This window comes from Heliconius melpomene, chromosome 20 (assembly GCF_056956725.1).
Source record: "Heliconius melpomene rosina isolate 202511_hmr_F chromosome 20, ASM5695672v1, whole genome shotgun sequence".
NCBI classification, from domain to species: domain Eukaryota; kingdom Metazoa; phylum Arthropoda; class Insecta; order Lepidoptera; family Nymphalidae; genus Heliconius; species Heliconius melpomene.
In genome coordinates this window covers 10,306,954-10,324,530 of record NC_140408.1, presented here as the reverse complement: position 1 = coordinate 10,324,530, position 17,577 = coordinate 10,306,954, and the positions used below count along the sequence as shown (strand labels likewise).

Below are 17,577 nucleotides of genomic sequence, written 5' to 3'. Positions count from 1 at the left end.
GCATATTTCCTAATTTAATTAAATTTTTAGACGAATTTTTAAATTTGCAGCATGAGAGCAGTCCTGTCTACCTTACTAAATTTGAAATGCTCCCCTTTTTACTTACTATCGAAAACTAAAATGATTATAAGTTAAGTGAAATTAGAAGAAGAAATTTAATAAATAGAAAAAAACAAAAACCTCTTTTATTATAAAGAATACAGTTAAAAATGTGTAAGTCTAAGAAGGTAATAATGCAAGTATGTAACGACGAAATAAAATGATAAGAGAATTTACACAAATAGTAGATAATAGATAATGAATGACATGACATTTTTACGTATTAGATAGGACTATTAATAAAATAAATAAATACAAGCACTTAATATACATCCTTCTACTAGTAGTGTTGAAGTCTTCCTCTAGTTTCACTGGTAGTGTTGAAGTAAGTGTTAAGATGAAAACAGTAGTGATAACGGGATCCGAGAGTGGCATAGGACTCGGCATGGTTAAGTATTTATTAAAGACTGGAAAAGCTGACAATATTTTCGCAATTTATTTAAGAAAAACTGAGGTAAGTGTTAAATTATATAGACCATTTCTAAATATTGGCATTTATTATTTGTCAATTTTTCGGGTTCCGTACCTTTTAAGGAGAAAAGGAACCCTTATAAGATCATTTTGTTGTCCGTCTGTCTGTCAAGAGCACTTTTCTCAGGAGCGCTTGGAGATATCGAGTTAAAATTCAAATCATATACCTACTCAGATCTACGGCTCTATAAATTATCTAAATTATCTAAATTAAATGTTTAAGTTAAATAATATAACTTATTTAATGTTTTTATATAATACATAGTTAAAAACGATAAGATTTAACTTATTCGTCTGTTATGATGATTACAGGAATTGACAAAAATCGCTGAAGAAAATAAAAATGTTCACATCATACATTTAGGTAATTAGCATTTTTTGTATTACCTCTTTTCTGGATCTGCCATTCAACACGCAATGCCTAAAAAAATGGATGTTGCGTGCAGAACGGAGTTCTTTAACACCAGATTTCCTGTGTGTATCCTACGCTGTTACGACAAAAAAACTGCACCTACTTACGCAGTATAATAAAATAGTTAGTAGTTAATAGTTCTTTGACCTTTAAGAAAAGATAGGACAGTATATTATGTGTGTATATATATTTATATTTAAACAATCGTTTTATATAATATTTTTATATTTCAGATTTGAAAAGATTTGAAGAATTTGACGATCTAGCTTTAAAAATCGAAAAAATAGTTGGAGATCACGGTTTAAACCTTTTAATGAACAATGCAGGCTTTATAACGGCGTCTGCTAAATTGGAGAAAGTGAAAGCTGAACAATTTATTGACAATTTTGCAGTTAATACTGTGGCGCCTATATTACTTACAAAGGTGCATATATATTTTTGTTAAAACATTAATCGGTTTGGAAGAAAGAAGCAGCAGGCACTGCGTCTCTCCCTGCAACGCGATGAAATGTGCCCATGGATCCATGTTTCTTCTCTTTATATAAAAAAATATTAAATGTAGATTACGTAGAATTAGTTTTGCGAATTAAATTATTATAATTATGATTTAAAAAAATAATAACTCTAGAAAACTAAGAGAAATGAAGAACGAATTATTTTTAATTATAAGGGCTATAAAACGAATTATTTAATTTTAAATTTTAGGCCTTACTACCACTATTAAGACAAGCGGCTAAAGTTAATAGTGAAAAACCAATGAGTGTGGATAGAGCCGCCGTAATAAACACGAGTTCGTTAGTCGCATCCATTGCCCTTAACTCTCAAGGGGCCTTTTACCCATACAGATGTTCAAAGGTATTGTCCCCTATAATTATTTTTTTGCTAAATACATAAAATTCGACAATTAATAAGACGTCCATTTAGATATATGAATAATATTAACAATATTTCAAAAATGGTACAATGATCATAAAACTAATAATAAAGTTTTTTGAAAACAATTTTTATACCTTTAAAAATATAGTTTTTTACAGAAGAGAAAAAACTTTCTTGTAGTTTATTTTACCAGATAAAGCAATTAAAAATAAAATTATATTGGCAAACGCTCGCTTATTGTGTATGTAAGCTTCATCAAAAGCCTTTCAGTACATTTTGTGTGAAAATGAAACAGCATTCTATCATCACAAACTTTCACATTTATAATATTAATAGGATAAAAAAATAGACGTCGCAACTAACCATTGTTTCATATACTTATGGATAATATGATAATTCACCAATAAATATTTACTTATTCAACAGACGGCGATAAACGCCGCCACCAAATCTATGAGCATAGATCTAAAAGAGGACAACATTCTCGTCGCATCCATGAATCCGGGATGGGTGAAGACAAATATTGGTGGAAAGAGCGCCCTAATAGACGTCGAAACGAGTGTCGCTGGTATATTTGATACTATAGAAAAACTACGAGAAAAAGATACTGGAAAATATTTGCAATACGATGGCGTTGAATTGCCATGGTAGATAAAAGAGTGTTAAATGATGAACAAGATAAATCACAAAGTTGACACCAATAAAGAAATAATTGGGATTTCGGCCCAAAAGGAGATACAAAAATCCATATATAAAATCTACAATATACCTATCTAAATTTTATAAGAAAAAAAATATTAAAAAGATATAACACTAAAAAAATAAACAAAAAATTAATACTAGTATTGTTTTATTCTAATTTAACTAAAAGACTAAACTAAATATTTATGGGCTCATACCGACTACAAGTCCTAAAAGTATTCCATAGTAAATTATGTATAAGTAAATAAATACACAAATTTTGATTGTATTATTTTCGTATTCCTTTTATTTTTTGTACTAGACCTAAAAACAAAATGGTCGGAAACATAACCATCTTCTCCTCGATTTGTTCTGAGACTAAATAATATGGAAAGTCACCTCATATGGAACTTTAAAATATTTGAATATGAAGGTGGAATGGAAATAAGGCGAGCAAGGCGGCAAGGAAAAATCAACGCTAGCAAGCTGTTTGTTCATATAGGATTGAAAACTTGTTACGAAAATAATACTAATTTATGTTTATAATCTAAGAATCTGAATACTATAAAAAAATCTAAGTGGAAATAATTTTTATATTTTTAGAATTAATAAATAAAAACTAAGAACGGTCAAAGAGGTAAATTAAAAAACGTATAATTTGGTAGGTAATCATATAATGTATATAAAAAATACTTATTTTTTCTCTTCTTAATATCATATAAACTAAATGCATAAGCATAATTAATCTAAATAATAAGCAAAATCACATAAATAATCTCATTCTTAGCACAGTCAAATTATTTTTTTTTTTTCACCATGGTATTTCTACGCCGTTATACTGTAAGAATTTCCCGCTGTCCTCTTCCCTAAGAGCTCCGAGAGTGTCAAAGAAGCCGTTTAAACTAGTTTCCGTATCTATTAAAGCACCTTCGCCTCCCATAAAGGTCTGCACCCAGCCAGGATGCATGGCGACGCATAAAATGTTATGTTCTTTTAAGTCTATGCTCATAGATTTTGTTGCTGCATTTTGTGCTGCCTGAAAATTGGAAAAAATCGTTATAAGTATCTTTGTTATAGCCCAGTTGGAGAGTACTATAAAAATGTTAATTTTGTCCTTCTTGTTTATCGTTCAAGCGCTCTGACCGCTAAGTCACACTCTCATCAAGTTACATCTAAATTTTTTAACTCTTATTATACCTTTATTTATCTCTTATATAAAGAGAAAACAGAGTAAATACTGGCCTTTGAACATCTATAAGGGTACTTTGCGCCACCGGTGTTTTCGGCGATTGATCCTAATTTCGAGCTCACGTTAACTATGGCTGCTCGTTCTATGCTCACTGGCTTGTCGCTGTTCGCTACTGCTGCTTGCTTGAGTAATGGAAGCATAGCCTAAAAACAAAATGGAATTTTGACATATTTGTTTACTTAAAGTACTGTAAAAAACAAACGAATCAAATCATAATCGGTTCCACCTTTACGGTGAAAATGAGCATGTTCTTATCATTTAACTCAAAATGTGACTTTGGGGTTTGCGGCTACCCAAATCACAATATCTGTAAAATGGGCGATATCTTTATTATTCTTATACTTCATATTTATTTTATTTTAAAAGTTAAGCTAAATTATAGATCATGGTAATAGTTTTTTAAAATACCTTAGTTAATAAAATAGGTGCTACAGTGTTGATCATGTAGTTGTTAATTAGCTCTTCTGCCTTGATCTCTTCCAGTGTGGGGAAATTTTGAATGCCCGCTACGTTTATTAGCATGTTAAGACCGCTGTCACCCACCACGCTTTTTATATTCGCCGCTAAATTATCATATTTCTCAAAATCTTTTACATCTGAAATGTAAAAAAAAATATTAATTAGTAATTTGGTAAATATTCGAAGCTATTGGCCTGTTGGCCTTAGTAATCTTAGGACGGTATGTGTACCTTGTGCGTTTTCGTCTGTGTAACACATGCCTGTGACATGGCATACGTCTGTGACATTAAATAATACGTAAGTAAAAATCTCACTCAGTTACTCAAATTACTGTTGAGTGATTGATAGACAACGCACAAACTAAACTACTAGACGTAGAAAAGAAACTTTGTGTAGGTGCTTGGGAGAGTAAGTTTTTAATTATATTAATTTATTGTGGGTATTATATAAATTCATAGCTTTACTAGAAGGTTAACTCTGAAGGTGATGGTTTTAAGTTCAAATATAGATTTATTAATATTAGGCGTACATACGTACGTCCGTACTTATACGATATAATTAATTACCTAATTGAGAGATATGCACGTTCTTGTTTTCCTCAGCAATTTTCTTTATATCCTGTAATAAGATAAAAACCTAATGTTACATTTTTTTTGTTTTGGATAAATATAACTAAATGGTGCCTTTATGGCGTAAATGGGCCATACACCTGGCACGATCGTTACGGGGTTGGGAGAATGTTACAATATGTTTTATTTGTATGTCCGTTTTTATTAGTCTGACAGCCACGAGTTTGGAAGTTCTGCAAAATTTTAACGATCTACAATTTATACCACTAAAGAAAAAAATATTTAAAAAAAATATGTTTACTATGTCTATTGTTTGTATAATTTATTGTAAATAATAAATGTGAACCTATCAACAAGATAATATAAAAAATAAATAATAATCTGCCATTAGGTACTACCTGTACGGGTTATCAGGTAAATGAATGATAAGAATATAAACATGAGACTCATATTTATTTAAAGCTATTCTATATTTGAAAATAATGCTTGTCATAGTCATATTTTCCTGTTAAAAATGACTTTGCAGTATACTCTCGTACGTTTTATTTTAAGAAATACCTTATTTAATTGTAAGGCTACAAACTTGAGTGATTGAAGGAGTGTTTAGAGTTGGGACATAGGAGAATTATCAATATGAAGATATAGAATTAGAAATAAAAACAAGTTAAGAACTCTTTTTTTTTACAAAACCTAATTATACTACGCACTTTAAATAAAAATTAAATAATTATTATATTGAACGTAATGTTTTGTACATCATTAATATGTAGAAATAGAAATTAGAAATGTTATAAAAAAAGCTTACTGTAATTCGATACGATTCTTATTTAAATTTCTTAATAAAAATTTAATTTATTAATTAATAAAAATTTTAATAAAAAATTAATTTATTAATTAATTAAAATTCCTTTTAAATCCTTTTTATAATGCTTGACAAGAAAAAAATCTTCAAAATAAAAATATTAATTTATCAATAAACCAGATGTAGAGCGGTTGATTGTCTCTAAGTAAAATAAAAACCTATTGACTAACGCATCGAACTTGACCTTCAAAAGTGTTGACAATATAAACAACACAAATATTTGCACTAATTCAATATAAAAATCACTTATCACTTTTCAAATTATTAATCTCTCATCCATAATTTATTTTAAAAACCTTCCTAACCTCAATTTTATACACAAATCGGTAAAAAACAACATAAAATATATTTACCTCAGTTAATATTAAATATGTCGCGAAAATATGTTCAGCTTTTTTATTTTTAAGCAGATATTTGACCATCCCTAATCCTAGCCCAGATTCCGTTCCTGTTAACAACACTGACTTCATTTTTATGTTATTTTTAATACAAAATTTACCGAAACACTGTATTCTTAACGCGAGAGCTGAACGGCTAGTGTTGTTGAATGGAGAGTCGCTGTAGAATATTTTATATCAAAAGCCAATTTTAAGTACAGTATGTGAGAAAGAGACAAAGAACTAGTAGCCGGATCTAATTCAGGCAGTTGCTGACTTGCTGATATTCACAATGGCTTTACGTTGCTTGATTAAAATGTTTTATGTTGCAATATTTACTATATTTGTTTTCTTTTAAAAATAGGATGTGTTTATTTATTTGTATATCGCTGTGTGCTCTTTCGTTAGTTATAGATAAATATCGTATATAATATCTATTATTAATGTTGCCTTGGCAAATGGAATAATTTTTCGCGTATCTTATAATTATGTATATTGTATATCTTTCCGTTAGATCTCCAAAGACACTGTTCCTTAATAGAGTTTCATTTGTTCAGGGTCAAGTTCAGGGAAATCGTCTTTGTAAATTTAATTTACATTCAGAAAAACATAATATTTCTTAGATTATGAGAATTAATTTCAAAATAAAAATACAAAACTTTTAGATAACTGAAGAAAAATACAATATAAGCGGAACGGGGTAAAGCGGGACATTGAGTTCCGCTACTCAACACGCAATGCCTCTTAGAATTCAACGGAAAGTGAAGAACGGATGTGTTTCAATGGGAACGGAGTGTCTTAACACTAGAGAACTAGACAGCGGGAAGTCTACCGTGTTATATGCGTCATACAGGGTAAAGCGTAAAAAAGAGAAGTGTTAAATCAATATTTATCCCTTATCTATCTGCTGCGTTATGAACAAAGTGGATAAATTAAACCTGAGTTAAGTTCCAATATTGACCTAAACGTAACAACTTGTCGAGAATAAATTTGTATTATAGAATGATATTCTAGAGTTAGTTCTTAGGCTTTTTTCTTTTACGTATCTCCTGCACTGTAAATTGTTAAATTTAGAAATGATGTTTTAAATATTAAATATCATTTTAGATATGAAAAATATTAAAATATAGACACATGTTTGATTTGTGATTAGATATTTATAATTGATACAATTTGTTTATCATCCACGAGTCCAAAGAAATGCGTTCAGTTGAATCAGATTTAAGGTCGTAACGTTGAATGACTTGCATGAATTTTACACCAACACGATGAATTTTATCTTCACGCATGTCTTGTGTCATGTGATGTCGACAGAATATAGCGCTTCACTATCACTCCGTTATGATGTATCACTCTGCGTCAGTGGCGCACTAAGGCTAAAACGGGCCCTAGACAACATTATAATTCCGGGCCCTTATGTCTGACACATACTTACTTTGCGTTTGGTACTTCAATTTTAAATGATATAATATGTTCTATTTAATTATCAGAATCTAAGAAAAAAGGAAAAATTAGTATACATTTATGTTTTTCTGTTAAATATTAATAAGAATTAAGTACCTACAACATAAAAAAATTAAAAACCTAATTTTCGGGCCCCAAAAATTACGGACCCTAGGCAGTTGCCTATGTCGGCTAGGCCTTACTCCGCCCCTGCTCTGCGTCGCACATTCTGCCCTTTTTGAATAATTGCTTAAGTACTTATTAGGAACCTATAAGTATCACAAGCTCAAATATCTAACATTTCCTTAAACACTCTCCTATAGCAACCTTTTAATTTAAAGCGTAGGTACACCTAGGTATATTACGTACAATTTGTTTTTGATTCATCAGTCTATAAATGTACGTGAAAATTAATTTATTCCTTAATTATTACTTATTTAAGTCAGATAATCATGAAATGAAATGACTTGCAAGAATATTTAAATTAGGAATATTATGAGGACGGAATGAATAATTAAGAATAGTCAAAAGACCAAAAGTGATCTTTGCCTTTTTAAATGTCAGCTTAAGATATTTTTTAAAAACTAATAAGTAAACTAAGCTGGAAAAATCTGAAGTAAAAGATTCATCTCGTGAAAATAATAGATAAATATCAAGCTGATGATAAGAAAAACGATAACATCTTTGAAACAGAATATTTCTGTATGAAAGATGTTATCGGATAAGTACATACATGACGAAAATTTAAAAATATATACCTAGGTAACCTACGCAACCGATAAAAATCAATATATCATTCGATTTAGGTAAGTACTTGAAATAATTTGATTTGTCGTAATGTATATAATTGTAGCTTTATAAAACAATTTTTATTTAAAACTCCGCGACCAGCTCGCGGCTTCATACACAATTGTTTATTTATGCGCGTACTTACTAGTACCTACTACACAATTATTTATTGACTCATCGGAATTTCTTTCGTGATCTAATAATAATAATAGACTGGGATCCGGCCGTTGAATCCTGCATAAACGAGTTTTCTTAATTAAACCTATATTAATGAATAATACATGATTAGTAGAACAGATTACACCTGGGTTGCCTGGAAGAATCCTGCCGCAATCACCTTTAATTTCATTTTTTCGTAACTCGTTTTTGGAGATAATTGCACCAATACGTTTTTTATATGAATCGCACATCATTTGAAAGATAATCGCATAAGGAATTGGAAAATTAAGGGTTGCCAGCTCTCAGTCTGCCGCAAGTCTAGGGTTGCCTGGTTTAAAGATGTCACTAAATGTTAATAATTTGCACTCATGTGTTTTTTTAATGAATTATATATCAAATTAAAGCTTATTTTTTTCTGAACACTATAAAACAGGGTTGCCTGGAAAATTCCTGCCGCAAACTGGGGTTGCCAGCGTTTGAAATATTTTATTCCGGTTCCGTTTGACTATGAGAATAGACGATGAAATGCGCGGTCTGCCCCATGTTTTAAAGTAAAATATTATATAATAGAAGGTCAATCTTAAAATCAATGTTTATTCTAATTGTTCACCTGTTAAATGATGATTTTAATCATATTAAGTACACGTAGAAAACTATTTAAAGATGAAATCATCCTTATTTTTCAAGTAAAATAATGAATGTATAATATTGAGTCTTTGCAAAATCTATTTTCTAAATACTAATATTTATTTAAATTACCATTTTGAAACAACTAAATTATCTAATTAAATAAATGTTTACAAATATCGATCTACTATAAGCTATTAATATACATACATATACATCATGTTTCCTTAATATAATGAAGGGTGACCATTATTGCGGATATTTTTTAAATTAATTATATTGAAAAATATATTTCAATGAACTCTCTGTCTCTCTCTCTCTCTCTCTCTCTCTTCATCCTCTACTTGTTTGATTTGACAACGCTTGCCGCAACTTTTTTTTTCTCACGCAACTTTTAATAATTTGCATAGGAAAAAAAATATATATATAATAGAATTATCATAAACAAAACTAAGTTAGCAAAGATTAATTCCAAGAAAATTCGGCAGTAATGCCGACTAATAAACGCTATTTACGATTTATGACCAGGAGTCGGCAAATATCAATTAGTTAGTTCGCTATTTTTTACTATAGATAAACATTTTGCAGCGCGAAACAAAGCAAACCACATGCAATAAAATTATTTTCGAAGATGTATTGTTTCTAAATGCAATAAAAGTGCAGATGGCCAAATGAGATGTTTTGAGCACATTGCTTGCGTTTTAAGTTAACTTTGATTTTAAAAAGTGGCTTTTGAAAATAAAGATGTGTTTTTTATGTTGTTTTTTTTTAATTCAATGATGAATCACCGAAAAGTGTAAAGTTATGTTATTGTGTCGCCAAAAATGAATTCCAAATACAGTGACATTTCTTCAAATAAAATTCTAAAAGTACTAATTGCATATTAATAAAACTACTAATTGCAGATAAACTTTTTTTACTCAGAAATTATATATTATTTTTATAAATCAAAAGCGTTTATTTACATATAATTACATCTTGATTAACTTTCACTCTCTCTAGTCTTCATCTTGCTGTTCTTCATTTCTCTGTTCATCATATTCATCATTATCATCCATTTCTTCTTCATCGTCTAAAGTTATATCTATGTCATCGAAATTTTCATTTGACGTATCAGATTCATCGGCGACTTCTTTATCTTCAAAGTGGTTGCCGTTTGACTCCGATAAAATTTCTTCAACAGTCAATGGTGTCGGGTCACCAATAAACCATATTGGTTTCAATGCACCTTCAATTAAACTCCAACCGCAATTTTCAGGGTTTAAGTTAACACAACATGGATCTGTTGCTTTGGTCCACATTGAGTTGACAAAAATGGTTCTGAGTATCTTCTCTTTTAATGACTTCCAACAAGGTGGAATTAACTTTGAGTCAAAACTCGTAATATTTTTTAAAAAAAAATTCGTACTATTGTTTGCCGCATATTTTTGTTGAAATAAATGATATCTTGCATCATTCACACTAGTAATTCTTTTAACGCCATACATGAGAGCAGTAAATTCTTGAATGACATTAATTTTTTCCTCATCTAATACATCCATTATATTAGTCAGTGATGCAAAACATTTTTGAAATTTTTGGTTTTTTGAAAATAATTTAAAAGGCCTGACTTTTCCTTTATTATAAAATGAAGCTGTATAATCACAACCTGTAAAAGCATGGAATGCTGGTAGAGCTAGACATAATTCTGAACCCAGCTTCAAAGCTAATTGTGTACAATTTATACAACTCTGGTCTGTTCTTTTTTTTTTAGATGTTGTTCCAGCCATCCAAATTTCCATGTCGGGAACTTTGTGTATATTTCCCAACAAAATAATCAATACATCTGTATCGTTAGCTTGTACTAGAATCTTACTCTTAGATTGTGCTTTGCCTATGTGAAACATTATTCTGGTATCAGCTTCCTCATGTTCACATTTTAAATGGATTTCTTCAGTTTTTGTTACTCTATTGGTATCTGAACGATACGAGAAGCATTGTTCTTCAACAGTTATGAAAACAGTTTTATTTCGTAATATCGGGGCGAAAACATCGATCTCCCAGTAATTAGCCAAAAATATAATGAAGGCTTCTTTGAAACTACGATTTTTGAGTCCTTCGAGAAAATTGGTAGGTCGATCTTGAAGAGGCCCATGAATAGTGTAGGGGATATTAATCTCTGATCGATTTTCCCGTTCGTAATCTTTTATAGAATGTTCTAGGTATCTATCGAATATTAAATGGATTTCTTGAGCACTTGTTGAACAAAGTCTTATTAAAATAGACTCAGCTATTTTTCCGAAGGTCTGAGGAAAGGAAGATCCGATTAGATGCAAAAAGTAAAAACCGTCAATCACTTCTATATCAATTTGTGAAGGATTAGTTAGTGTAATCTGAGATGTCAAGTGATCAGCTAATTTAGATTTGGCTGTTTTGAACATTTCACCAGAACATTGAAAAAGAGCTGGAGGTGCAGGTGCAAGAGGAAACTTTAAACAGTATTCGAGATCAATTTTTTTTTTCAGACCAATTGCCAATAATCGTCCAAATATATCTCGTTCCATTTTCAGAAGAATCCGTTTATTTCCATCTCTACTTTTTTGAGTTTTTTTCACGCATTCAGACGCAAAATTTAAAATTTTATTTTTACGAATTGCTTTCACAAATCTCTCTGGTTCTTCTGCACATCCCGATATAAAATCATTTTTTTGTTTATTTCCGACTGATTTAATATTAAGGAGAAAATCTGATACTGAATGAGATGCTGCTTTGCCAGTGGAAATATTGAACAACATTTTTTTTTCTATATTTGGATCGAAGGGATTTATTGAGTCCTTTATTACTTCTATTATTCTGTTTAAATTTAGTTTATCTTTTCTTATTTGATTCTTTTGCAAACAATGAGACGTATCATCTTCGTGTAATAAGCCTGTTTCTTTTTTTACTGCTGTTAAAATTTTAGTTCTCATACTGTGACTAAGAGCCCATTTTTGTCTCGCACTTATGGAATTTGTGAAGTGAGTAATGCCAGTCAACGTATTACCAGCGTCAGCGTTTATAGTCTGCTCCAGGGATAAATCTACGGGTGATCTTGAAAATTTTACCTTCGCACGATGAAATCATCCTTATTTTTCAAGTAAAATAATGAATGTATAATATTGAGTCTTTGCAAAATCTATTTTCTAAATACTAATATTTATTTAAATTACCATTTTGAAACAACTAAATTATCTAATTAAATAAATGTTTACAAATATCGATCTACTATAAGCTATTAATATACATACATATACATCATGTTTCCTTAATATAATGAAGGGTGACCATTATTGCGGATATTTTTTAAATTAATTATATTGAAAAATATATTTCAATGAACTCTCTGTCTCTCTCTCTCTCTCTCTCTCTCTTCATCCTCTACTTGTTTGATTTGACAACGCTTGCCGCAACTTTTTTTTTCTCACGCAACTTTTAATAATTTGCATAGGAAAAAAAATATATATATAATAGAATTATCATAAACAAAACTAAGTTAGCAAAGATTAATTCCAAGAAAATTCGGCAGTAATGCCGACTAATAAACGCTATTTACGATTTATGACCAGGAGTCGGCAAATATCAATTAGTTAGTTCGCTATTTTTTACTATAGATAAACATTTTGCAGCGCGAAACAAAGCAAACCACATGCAATAAAATTATTTTCGAAGATGTATTGTTTCTAAATGCAATAAAAGTGCAGATGGCCAAATGAGATGTTTTGAGCACATTGCTTGCGTTTTAAGTTAACTTTGATTTTAAAAAGTGGCTTTTGAAAATAAAGATGTGTTTTTTATGTTGTTTTTTTTTAATTCAATGATGAATCACCGAAAAGTGTAAAGTTATGTTATTGTGTCGCCAAAAATGAATTCCAAATACAGTGACATTTCTTCAAATAAAATTCTAAAAGTACTAATTGCATATTAATAAAACTACTAATTGCAGATAAACTTTTTTTACTCAGAAATTATATATTATTTTTATAAATCAAAAGCGTTTATTTACATATAATTACATCTTGATTAACTTTCACTCTCTCTAGTCTTCATCTTGCTGTTCTTCATTTCTCTGTTCATCATATTCATCATTATCATCCATTTCTTCTTCATCGTCTAAAGTTATATCTATGTCATCGAAATTTTCATTTGACGTATCAGATTCATCGGCGACTTCTTTATCTTCAAAGTGGTTGCCGTTTGACTCCGATAAAATTTCTTCAACAGTCAATGGTGTCGGGTCACCAATAAACCATATTGGTTTCAATGCACCTTCAATTAAACTCCAACCGCAATTTTCAGGGTTTAAGTTAACACAACATGGATCTGTTGCTTTGGTCCACATTGAGTTGACAAAAATGGTTCTGAGTATCTTCTCTTTTAATGACTTCCAACAAGGTGGAATTAACTTTGAGTCAAAACTCGTAATATTTTTTAAAAAAAAATTCGTACTATTGTTTGCCGCATATTTTTGTTGAAATAAATGATATCTTGCATCATTCACACTAGTAATTCTTTTAACGCCATACATGAGAGCAGTAAATTCTTGAATGACATTAATTTTTTCCTCATCTAATACATCCATTATATTAGTCAGTGATGCAAAACATTTTTGAAATTTTTGGTTTTTTGAAAATAATTTAAAAGGCCTGACTTTTCCTTTATTATAAAATGAAGCTGTATAATCACAACCTGTAAAAGCATGGAATGCTGGTAGAGCTAGACATAATTCTGAACCCAGCTTCAAAGCTAATTGTGTACAATTTATACAACTCTGGTCTGTTCTTTTTTTTTTAGATGTTGTTCCAGCCATCCAAATTTCCATGTCGGGAACTTTGTGTATATTTCCCAACAAAATAATCAATACATCTGTATCGTTAGCTTGTACTAGAATCTTACTCTTAGATTGTGCTTTGCCTATGTGAAACATTATTCTGGTATCAGCTTCCTCATGTTCACATTTTAAATGGATTTCTTCAGTTTTTGTTACTCTATTGGTATCTGAACGATACGAGAAGCATTGTTCTTCAACAGTTATGAAAACAGTTTTATTTCGTAATATCGGGGCGAAAACATCGATCTCCCAGTAATTAGCCAAAAATATAATGAAGGCTTCTTTGAAACTACGATTTTTGAGTCCTTCGAGAAAATTGGTAGGTCGATCTTGAAGAGGCCCATGAATAGTGTAGGGGATATTAATCTCTGATCGATTTTCCCGTTCGTAATCTTTTATAGAATGTTCTAGGTATCTATCGAATATTAAATGGATTTCTTGAGCACTTGTTGAACAAAGTCTTATTAAAATAGACTCAGCTATTTTTCCGAAGGTCTGAGGAAAGGAAGATCCGATTAGATGCAAAAAGTAAAAACCGTCAATCACTTCTATATCAATTTGTGAAGGATTAGTTAGTGTAATCTGAGATGTCAAGTGATCAGCTAATTTAGATTTGGCTGTTTTGAACATTTCACCAGAACATTGAAAAAGAGCTGGAGGTGCAGGTGCAAGAGGAAACTTTAAACAGTATTCGAGATCAATTTTTTTTTTCAGACCAATTGCCAATAATCGTCCAAATATATCTCGTTCCATTTTCAGAAGAATCCGTTTATTTCCATCTCTACTTTTTTGAGTTTTTTTCACGCATTCAGACGCAAAATTTAAAATTTTATTTTTACGAATTGCTTTCACAAATCTCTCTGGTTCTTCTGCACATCCCGATATAAAATCATTTTTTTGTTTATTTCCGACTGATTTAATATTAAGGAGAAAATCTGATACTGAATGAGATGCTGCTTTGCCAGTGGAAATATTGAACAACATTTTTTTTTCTATATTTGGATCGAAGGGATTTATTGAGTCCTTTATTACTTCTATTATTCTGTTTAAATTTAGTTTATCTTTTCTTATTTGATTCTTTTGCAAACAATGAGACGTATCATCTTCGTGTAATAAGCCTGTTTCTTTTTTTACTGCTGTTAAAATTTTAGTTCTCATACTGTGACTAAGAGCCCATTTTTGTCTCGCACTTATGGAATTTGTGAAGTGAGTAATGCCAGTCAACGTATTACCAGCGTCAGCGTTTATAGTCTGCTCCAGGGATAAATCTACGGGTGATCTTGAAAATTTTACCTTCGCACGTCTGACACCAAATGCTCCTCGATGAAATTCGTCAAGAAGAGGTGAATTTTCGGTTTTTAATTTAATTAAATTACTTAAATATAGAACCGAATATCTGGCATAATTTGGTTGATTCAATGCAAAAAACAAATCAGATATATTAAAAAGAGAATCCAAATAAAGTTCATAATCACTAGAACGAATACTTCTTGAAAATCTTAGGAATAAGTTGACGAATTGGGTGTATTGAAAATAATATTGAGCTGTTTTTCCGTGAGCACCCGATAAGGTAACTATACAGAACTGTTTATAATGTTTAAAAATTTTTTCTAAGGAATGAGGTAAAACCATTGCCTTTTTGTCATCAGGTGAAATTTGATCACATGAACTGTTCATAAAGGCGGACAAATCATCATTGAACGTATTTGTATCAAATTGAATTTGCGATAAATTTTTATCTAGTGGCTCAGAATTATATTCAGTTTGCGGTGAACTTCCGCCAGATATTTCAGCACCATCTTCAAGTTGTGATAAGTATTCTTTAAAATGTAGTGTCTGCAATGCAGCAGCAATCATAGAATGAAGTCGTCTGCACCGATTGAAGTGTTTGCTGTCAATAAAGTTGTTCATTGAGCCTACAGCAAGTACTTCTGCTTTAACCAAAATGTCAACCAATCCACTAGAATCGATGTACTTTCCAAGAGCTCTAAAGAATGCAATTTGTATATGAAATGCACCCATATTTACGAAAATATTATCAAATTTGGGTCTCGAAGCTTCTTGAATCTGTAAAGCTATTTTAGCTATAGCCAAGTCATACGTGACGATGATATAATCTTGGTTACAATTTTTAGCAATCTCACTTGTTATTTCAAGAGTTCTATGAACAACAGCATGTGACGTAGGGGATTCATTAATTGGAGGCAAATATTCAATTGCCTGAATTTTACTATTGTCCCAAGAATATTTGCAATTATAAGCCAACCACATTGGAATTGAATCGAAACGCGATAATAACATTATCCACATTAAATCTTTATCCACAGTAATATTTGTACTATCTTTACATCCACTAATAAACTCTTTAATAACGCTGACGGAAAGCAATGTCATGCCTTGTGCACGTTGTTTATAATACGGTTGAATCTCATTTACCACTCCTTCAAATCGCCGTCTTTTACGACGTAGTACAGACTCATTGCTATTTTCGTCAATAGTTAAAATGGTCGATGTGTCCATAGTTTCAATATCAACATTATCCGTTTCCACACGGTTTTCTTCATCGGCAGTAAATTGATAAATAATTCCTACTGTATCATGTAAGGTGTCTTTACCAGAGCCTGTATCTACAAAACGATCGTAATTGTCGAATGCCACATGAGTACTTCGTTCTTTAACAATGTCTATTCCACTTGGTATAACTTTGTTTGCTTCTTGTGCTGTATATGTCATTTCAGTTTCGATTTCTTCTACTAAATTGTACCCTATACTATGGCCGTATCTATTTAGTATAGAAATTACTTTCCTAGAACTTGTCAATGACTTAACAGCAAGTCCAAGGGTCAGATTTTTTGATGGTTTAATGTTCCCATTTGATACAATGTAGATGATGTCACTGCATAGTGATTTAATTTTGATAAAATTTTCACAGTTTTTACGCCTAATATCTGGCCCCTGAATAAGGTTACGCATGAAATGAAAAAGTTTTTCGGGAATTTCACATTCCCCACTAATTACATCCTCAGCTGTTAATTTTTCAGGAAGCTTTTTAATTTTGATACTTTTGATACAATTCCGTAATTCGTAAGCTGTAGACTCTAGTTTATATACTTCTTTGTTTTGTAAATTTGCAGTTTCAGTAGCTAATTCCGAAATACTTATATCGCGGTTATAAACTATTTTCTTTTTGTGTGGTTCAGGAGAGTTTTCGATAGTAATGAATTTGCTAAAAGAATTTATTATTTTTAATTCTAAGCTTTCCACACGATAGTTTTTGAACTCTGCAATGGACACTTTTTCCGTTTTAAGCTCCATTAAAAGAGCCTTGTATGTATTAAAAAGGTCTAAAAGAAACATTACCTTTCTTTTTTCAATTATCTTATTAGTAATTATAACTGATAATGAATCAAATGCTTGTTTATGTAAAGCTCTATTTTCATGCCAAATAGTGGGCTCAGGCAGATCTGTACTTATTTTTTTTTTCGTAAGTCGATATGAAGTTAGACAAAGCCCATGGTATACTACTCGTTCCTTATGTTGGAGTATTTCTAGAATCCGTATGTCATTATTACTTAACGAAATTTTCTTGATTCCATCTATAGTATGATCTGATTTAGGAAATGAAACGTAAATTCGTCGGTTGCCCACTCTTTTCTCT

At 30.8% G+C, this 17,577-nt stretch overlaps 2 protein-coding genes across 2 annotated transcripts; one reads left to right on the top strand and one right to left on the bottom strand.

Moving 5' to 3' along the window:
* Window positions 1-102: 102 nt before the first annotated feature.
* Window positions 103-2,843, top strand: LOC146527938 (uncharacterized). Its single transcript, XM_085204879.1, has 5 exons — window positions 103-553; window positions 883-934; window positions 1,216-1,406; window positions 1,688-1,837; window positions 2,285-2,843. Exons 1-5 carry the CDS (start codon window positions 437-439, stop codon window positions 2,507-2,509), a joined length of 735 nt encoding a protein of 244 aa, XP_085061005.1. The 5' UTR covers window positions 103-436; the 3' UTR covers window positions 2,510-2,843.
* A 353-nt stretch (window positions 2,844-3,196) lies between these two features.
* LOC146527937 (uncharacterized) lies at window positions 3,197-6,253 on the bottom strand. The gene is made up of 5 exons (XM_085204880.1): window positions 6,032-6,253; window positions 4,814-4,865; window positions 4,197-4,384; window positions 3,778-3,931; window positions 3,197-3,571 (listed from the first exon to the last, which is right to left on the bottom strand). The coding sequence occupies exons 1-5, from the start codon at window positions 6,146-6,148 to the stop codon at window positions 3,351-3,353; spliced, it is 732 nt and encodes a 243-aa protein (XP_085061006.1). The 5' UTR covers window positions 6,149-6,253; the 3' UTR covers window positions 3,197-3,350.
* Between the last annotated feature and the right edge of the window lie 11,324 nt (window positions 6,254-17,577).

What these genes read in the sequence shown, in the direction of transcription:
- LOC146527938 (XM_085204879.1), top strand. Translation starts at nt 437, where the DNA reads ATGAAAACAGTAGTGATAACGGGATCCGAGAGTGGCATAGGACTCGGC. An exon ending in TTTATTTAAGAAAAACTGAG is followed by an intron (nt 554 to 882) that starts GTAAGTGTTAAA and finishes TGATGATTACAG; the next exon opens with GAATTGACAAAAATCGCTGA. An exon ending in CGCCTATATTACTTACAAAG is followed by an intron (nt 1,407 to 1,687) that starts GTGCATATATAT and finishes TTTAAATTTTAG; the next exon opens with GCCTTACTACCACTATTAAG.
- LOC146527937 (XM_085204880.1), bottom strand. Translation starts at nt 6,148, where the DNA reads ATGAAGTCAGTGTTGTTAACAGGAACGGAATCTGGGCTAGGATTAGGG. An exon ending in CATATTTAATATTAACTGAG is followed by an intron (nt 4,866 to 6,031) that starts GTAAATATATTT and finishes ATCTTATTACAG; the next exon opens with GATATAAAGAAAATTGCTGA. An exon ending in TTATAGATGTTCAAAGGCCA is followed by an intron (nt 3,572 to 3,777) that starts GTATTTACTCTG and finishes ATTTTCAGGCAG; the next exon opens with CACAAAATGCAGCAACAAAA.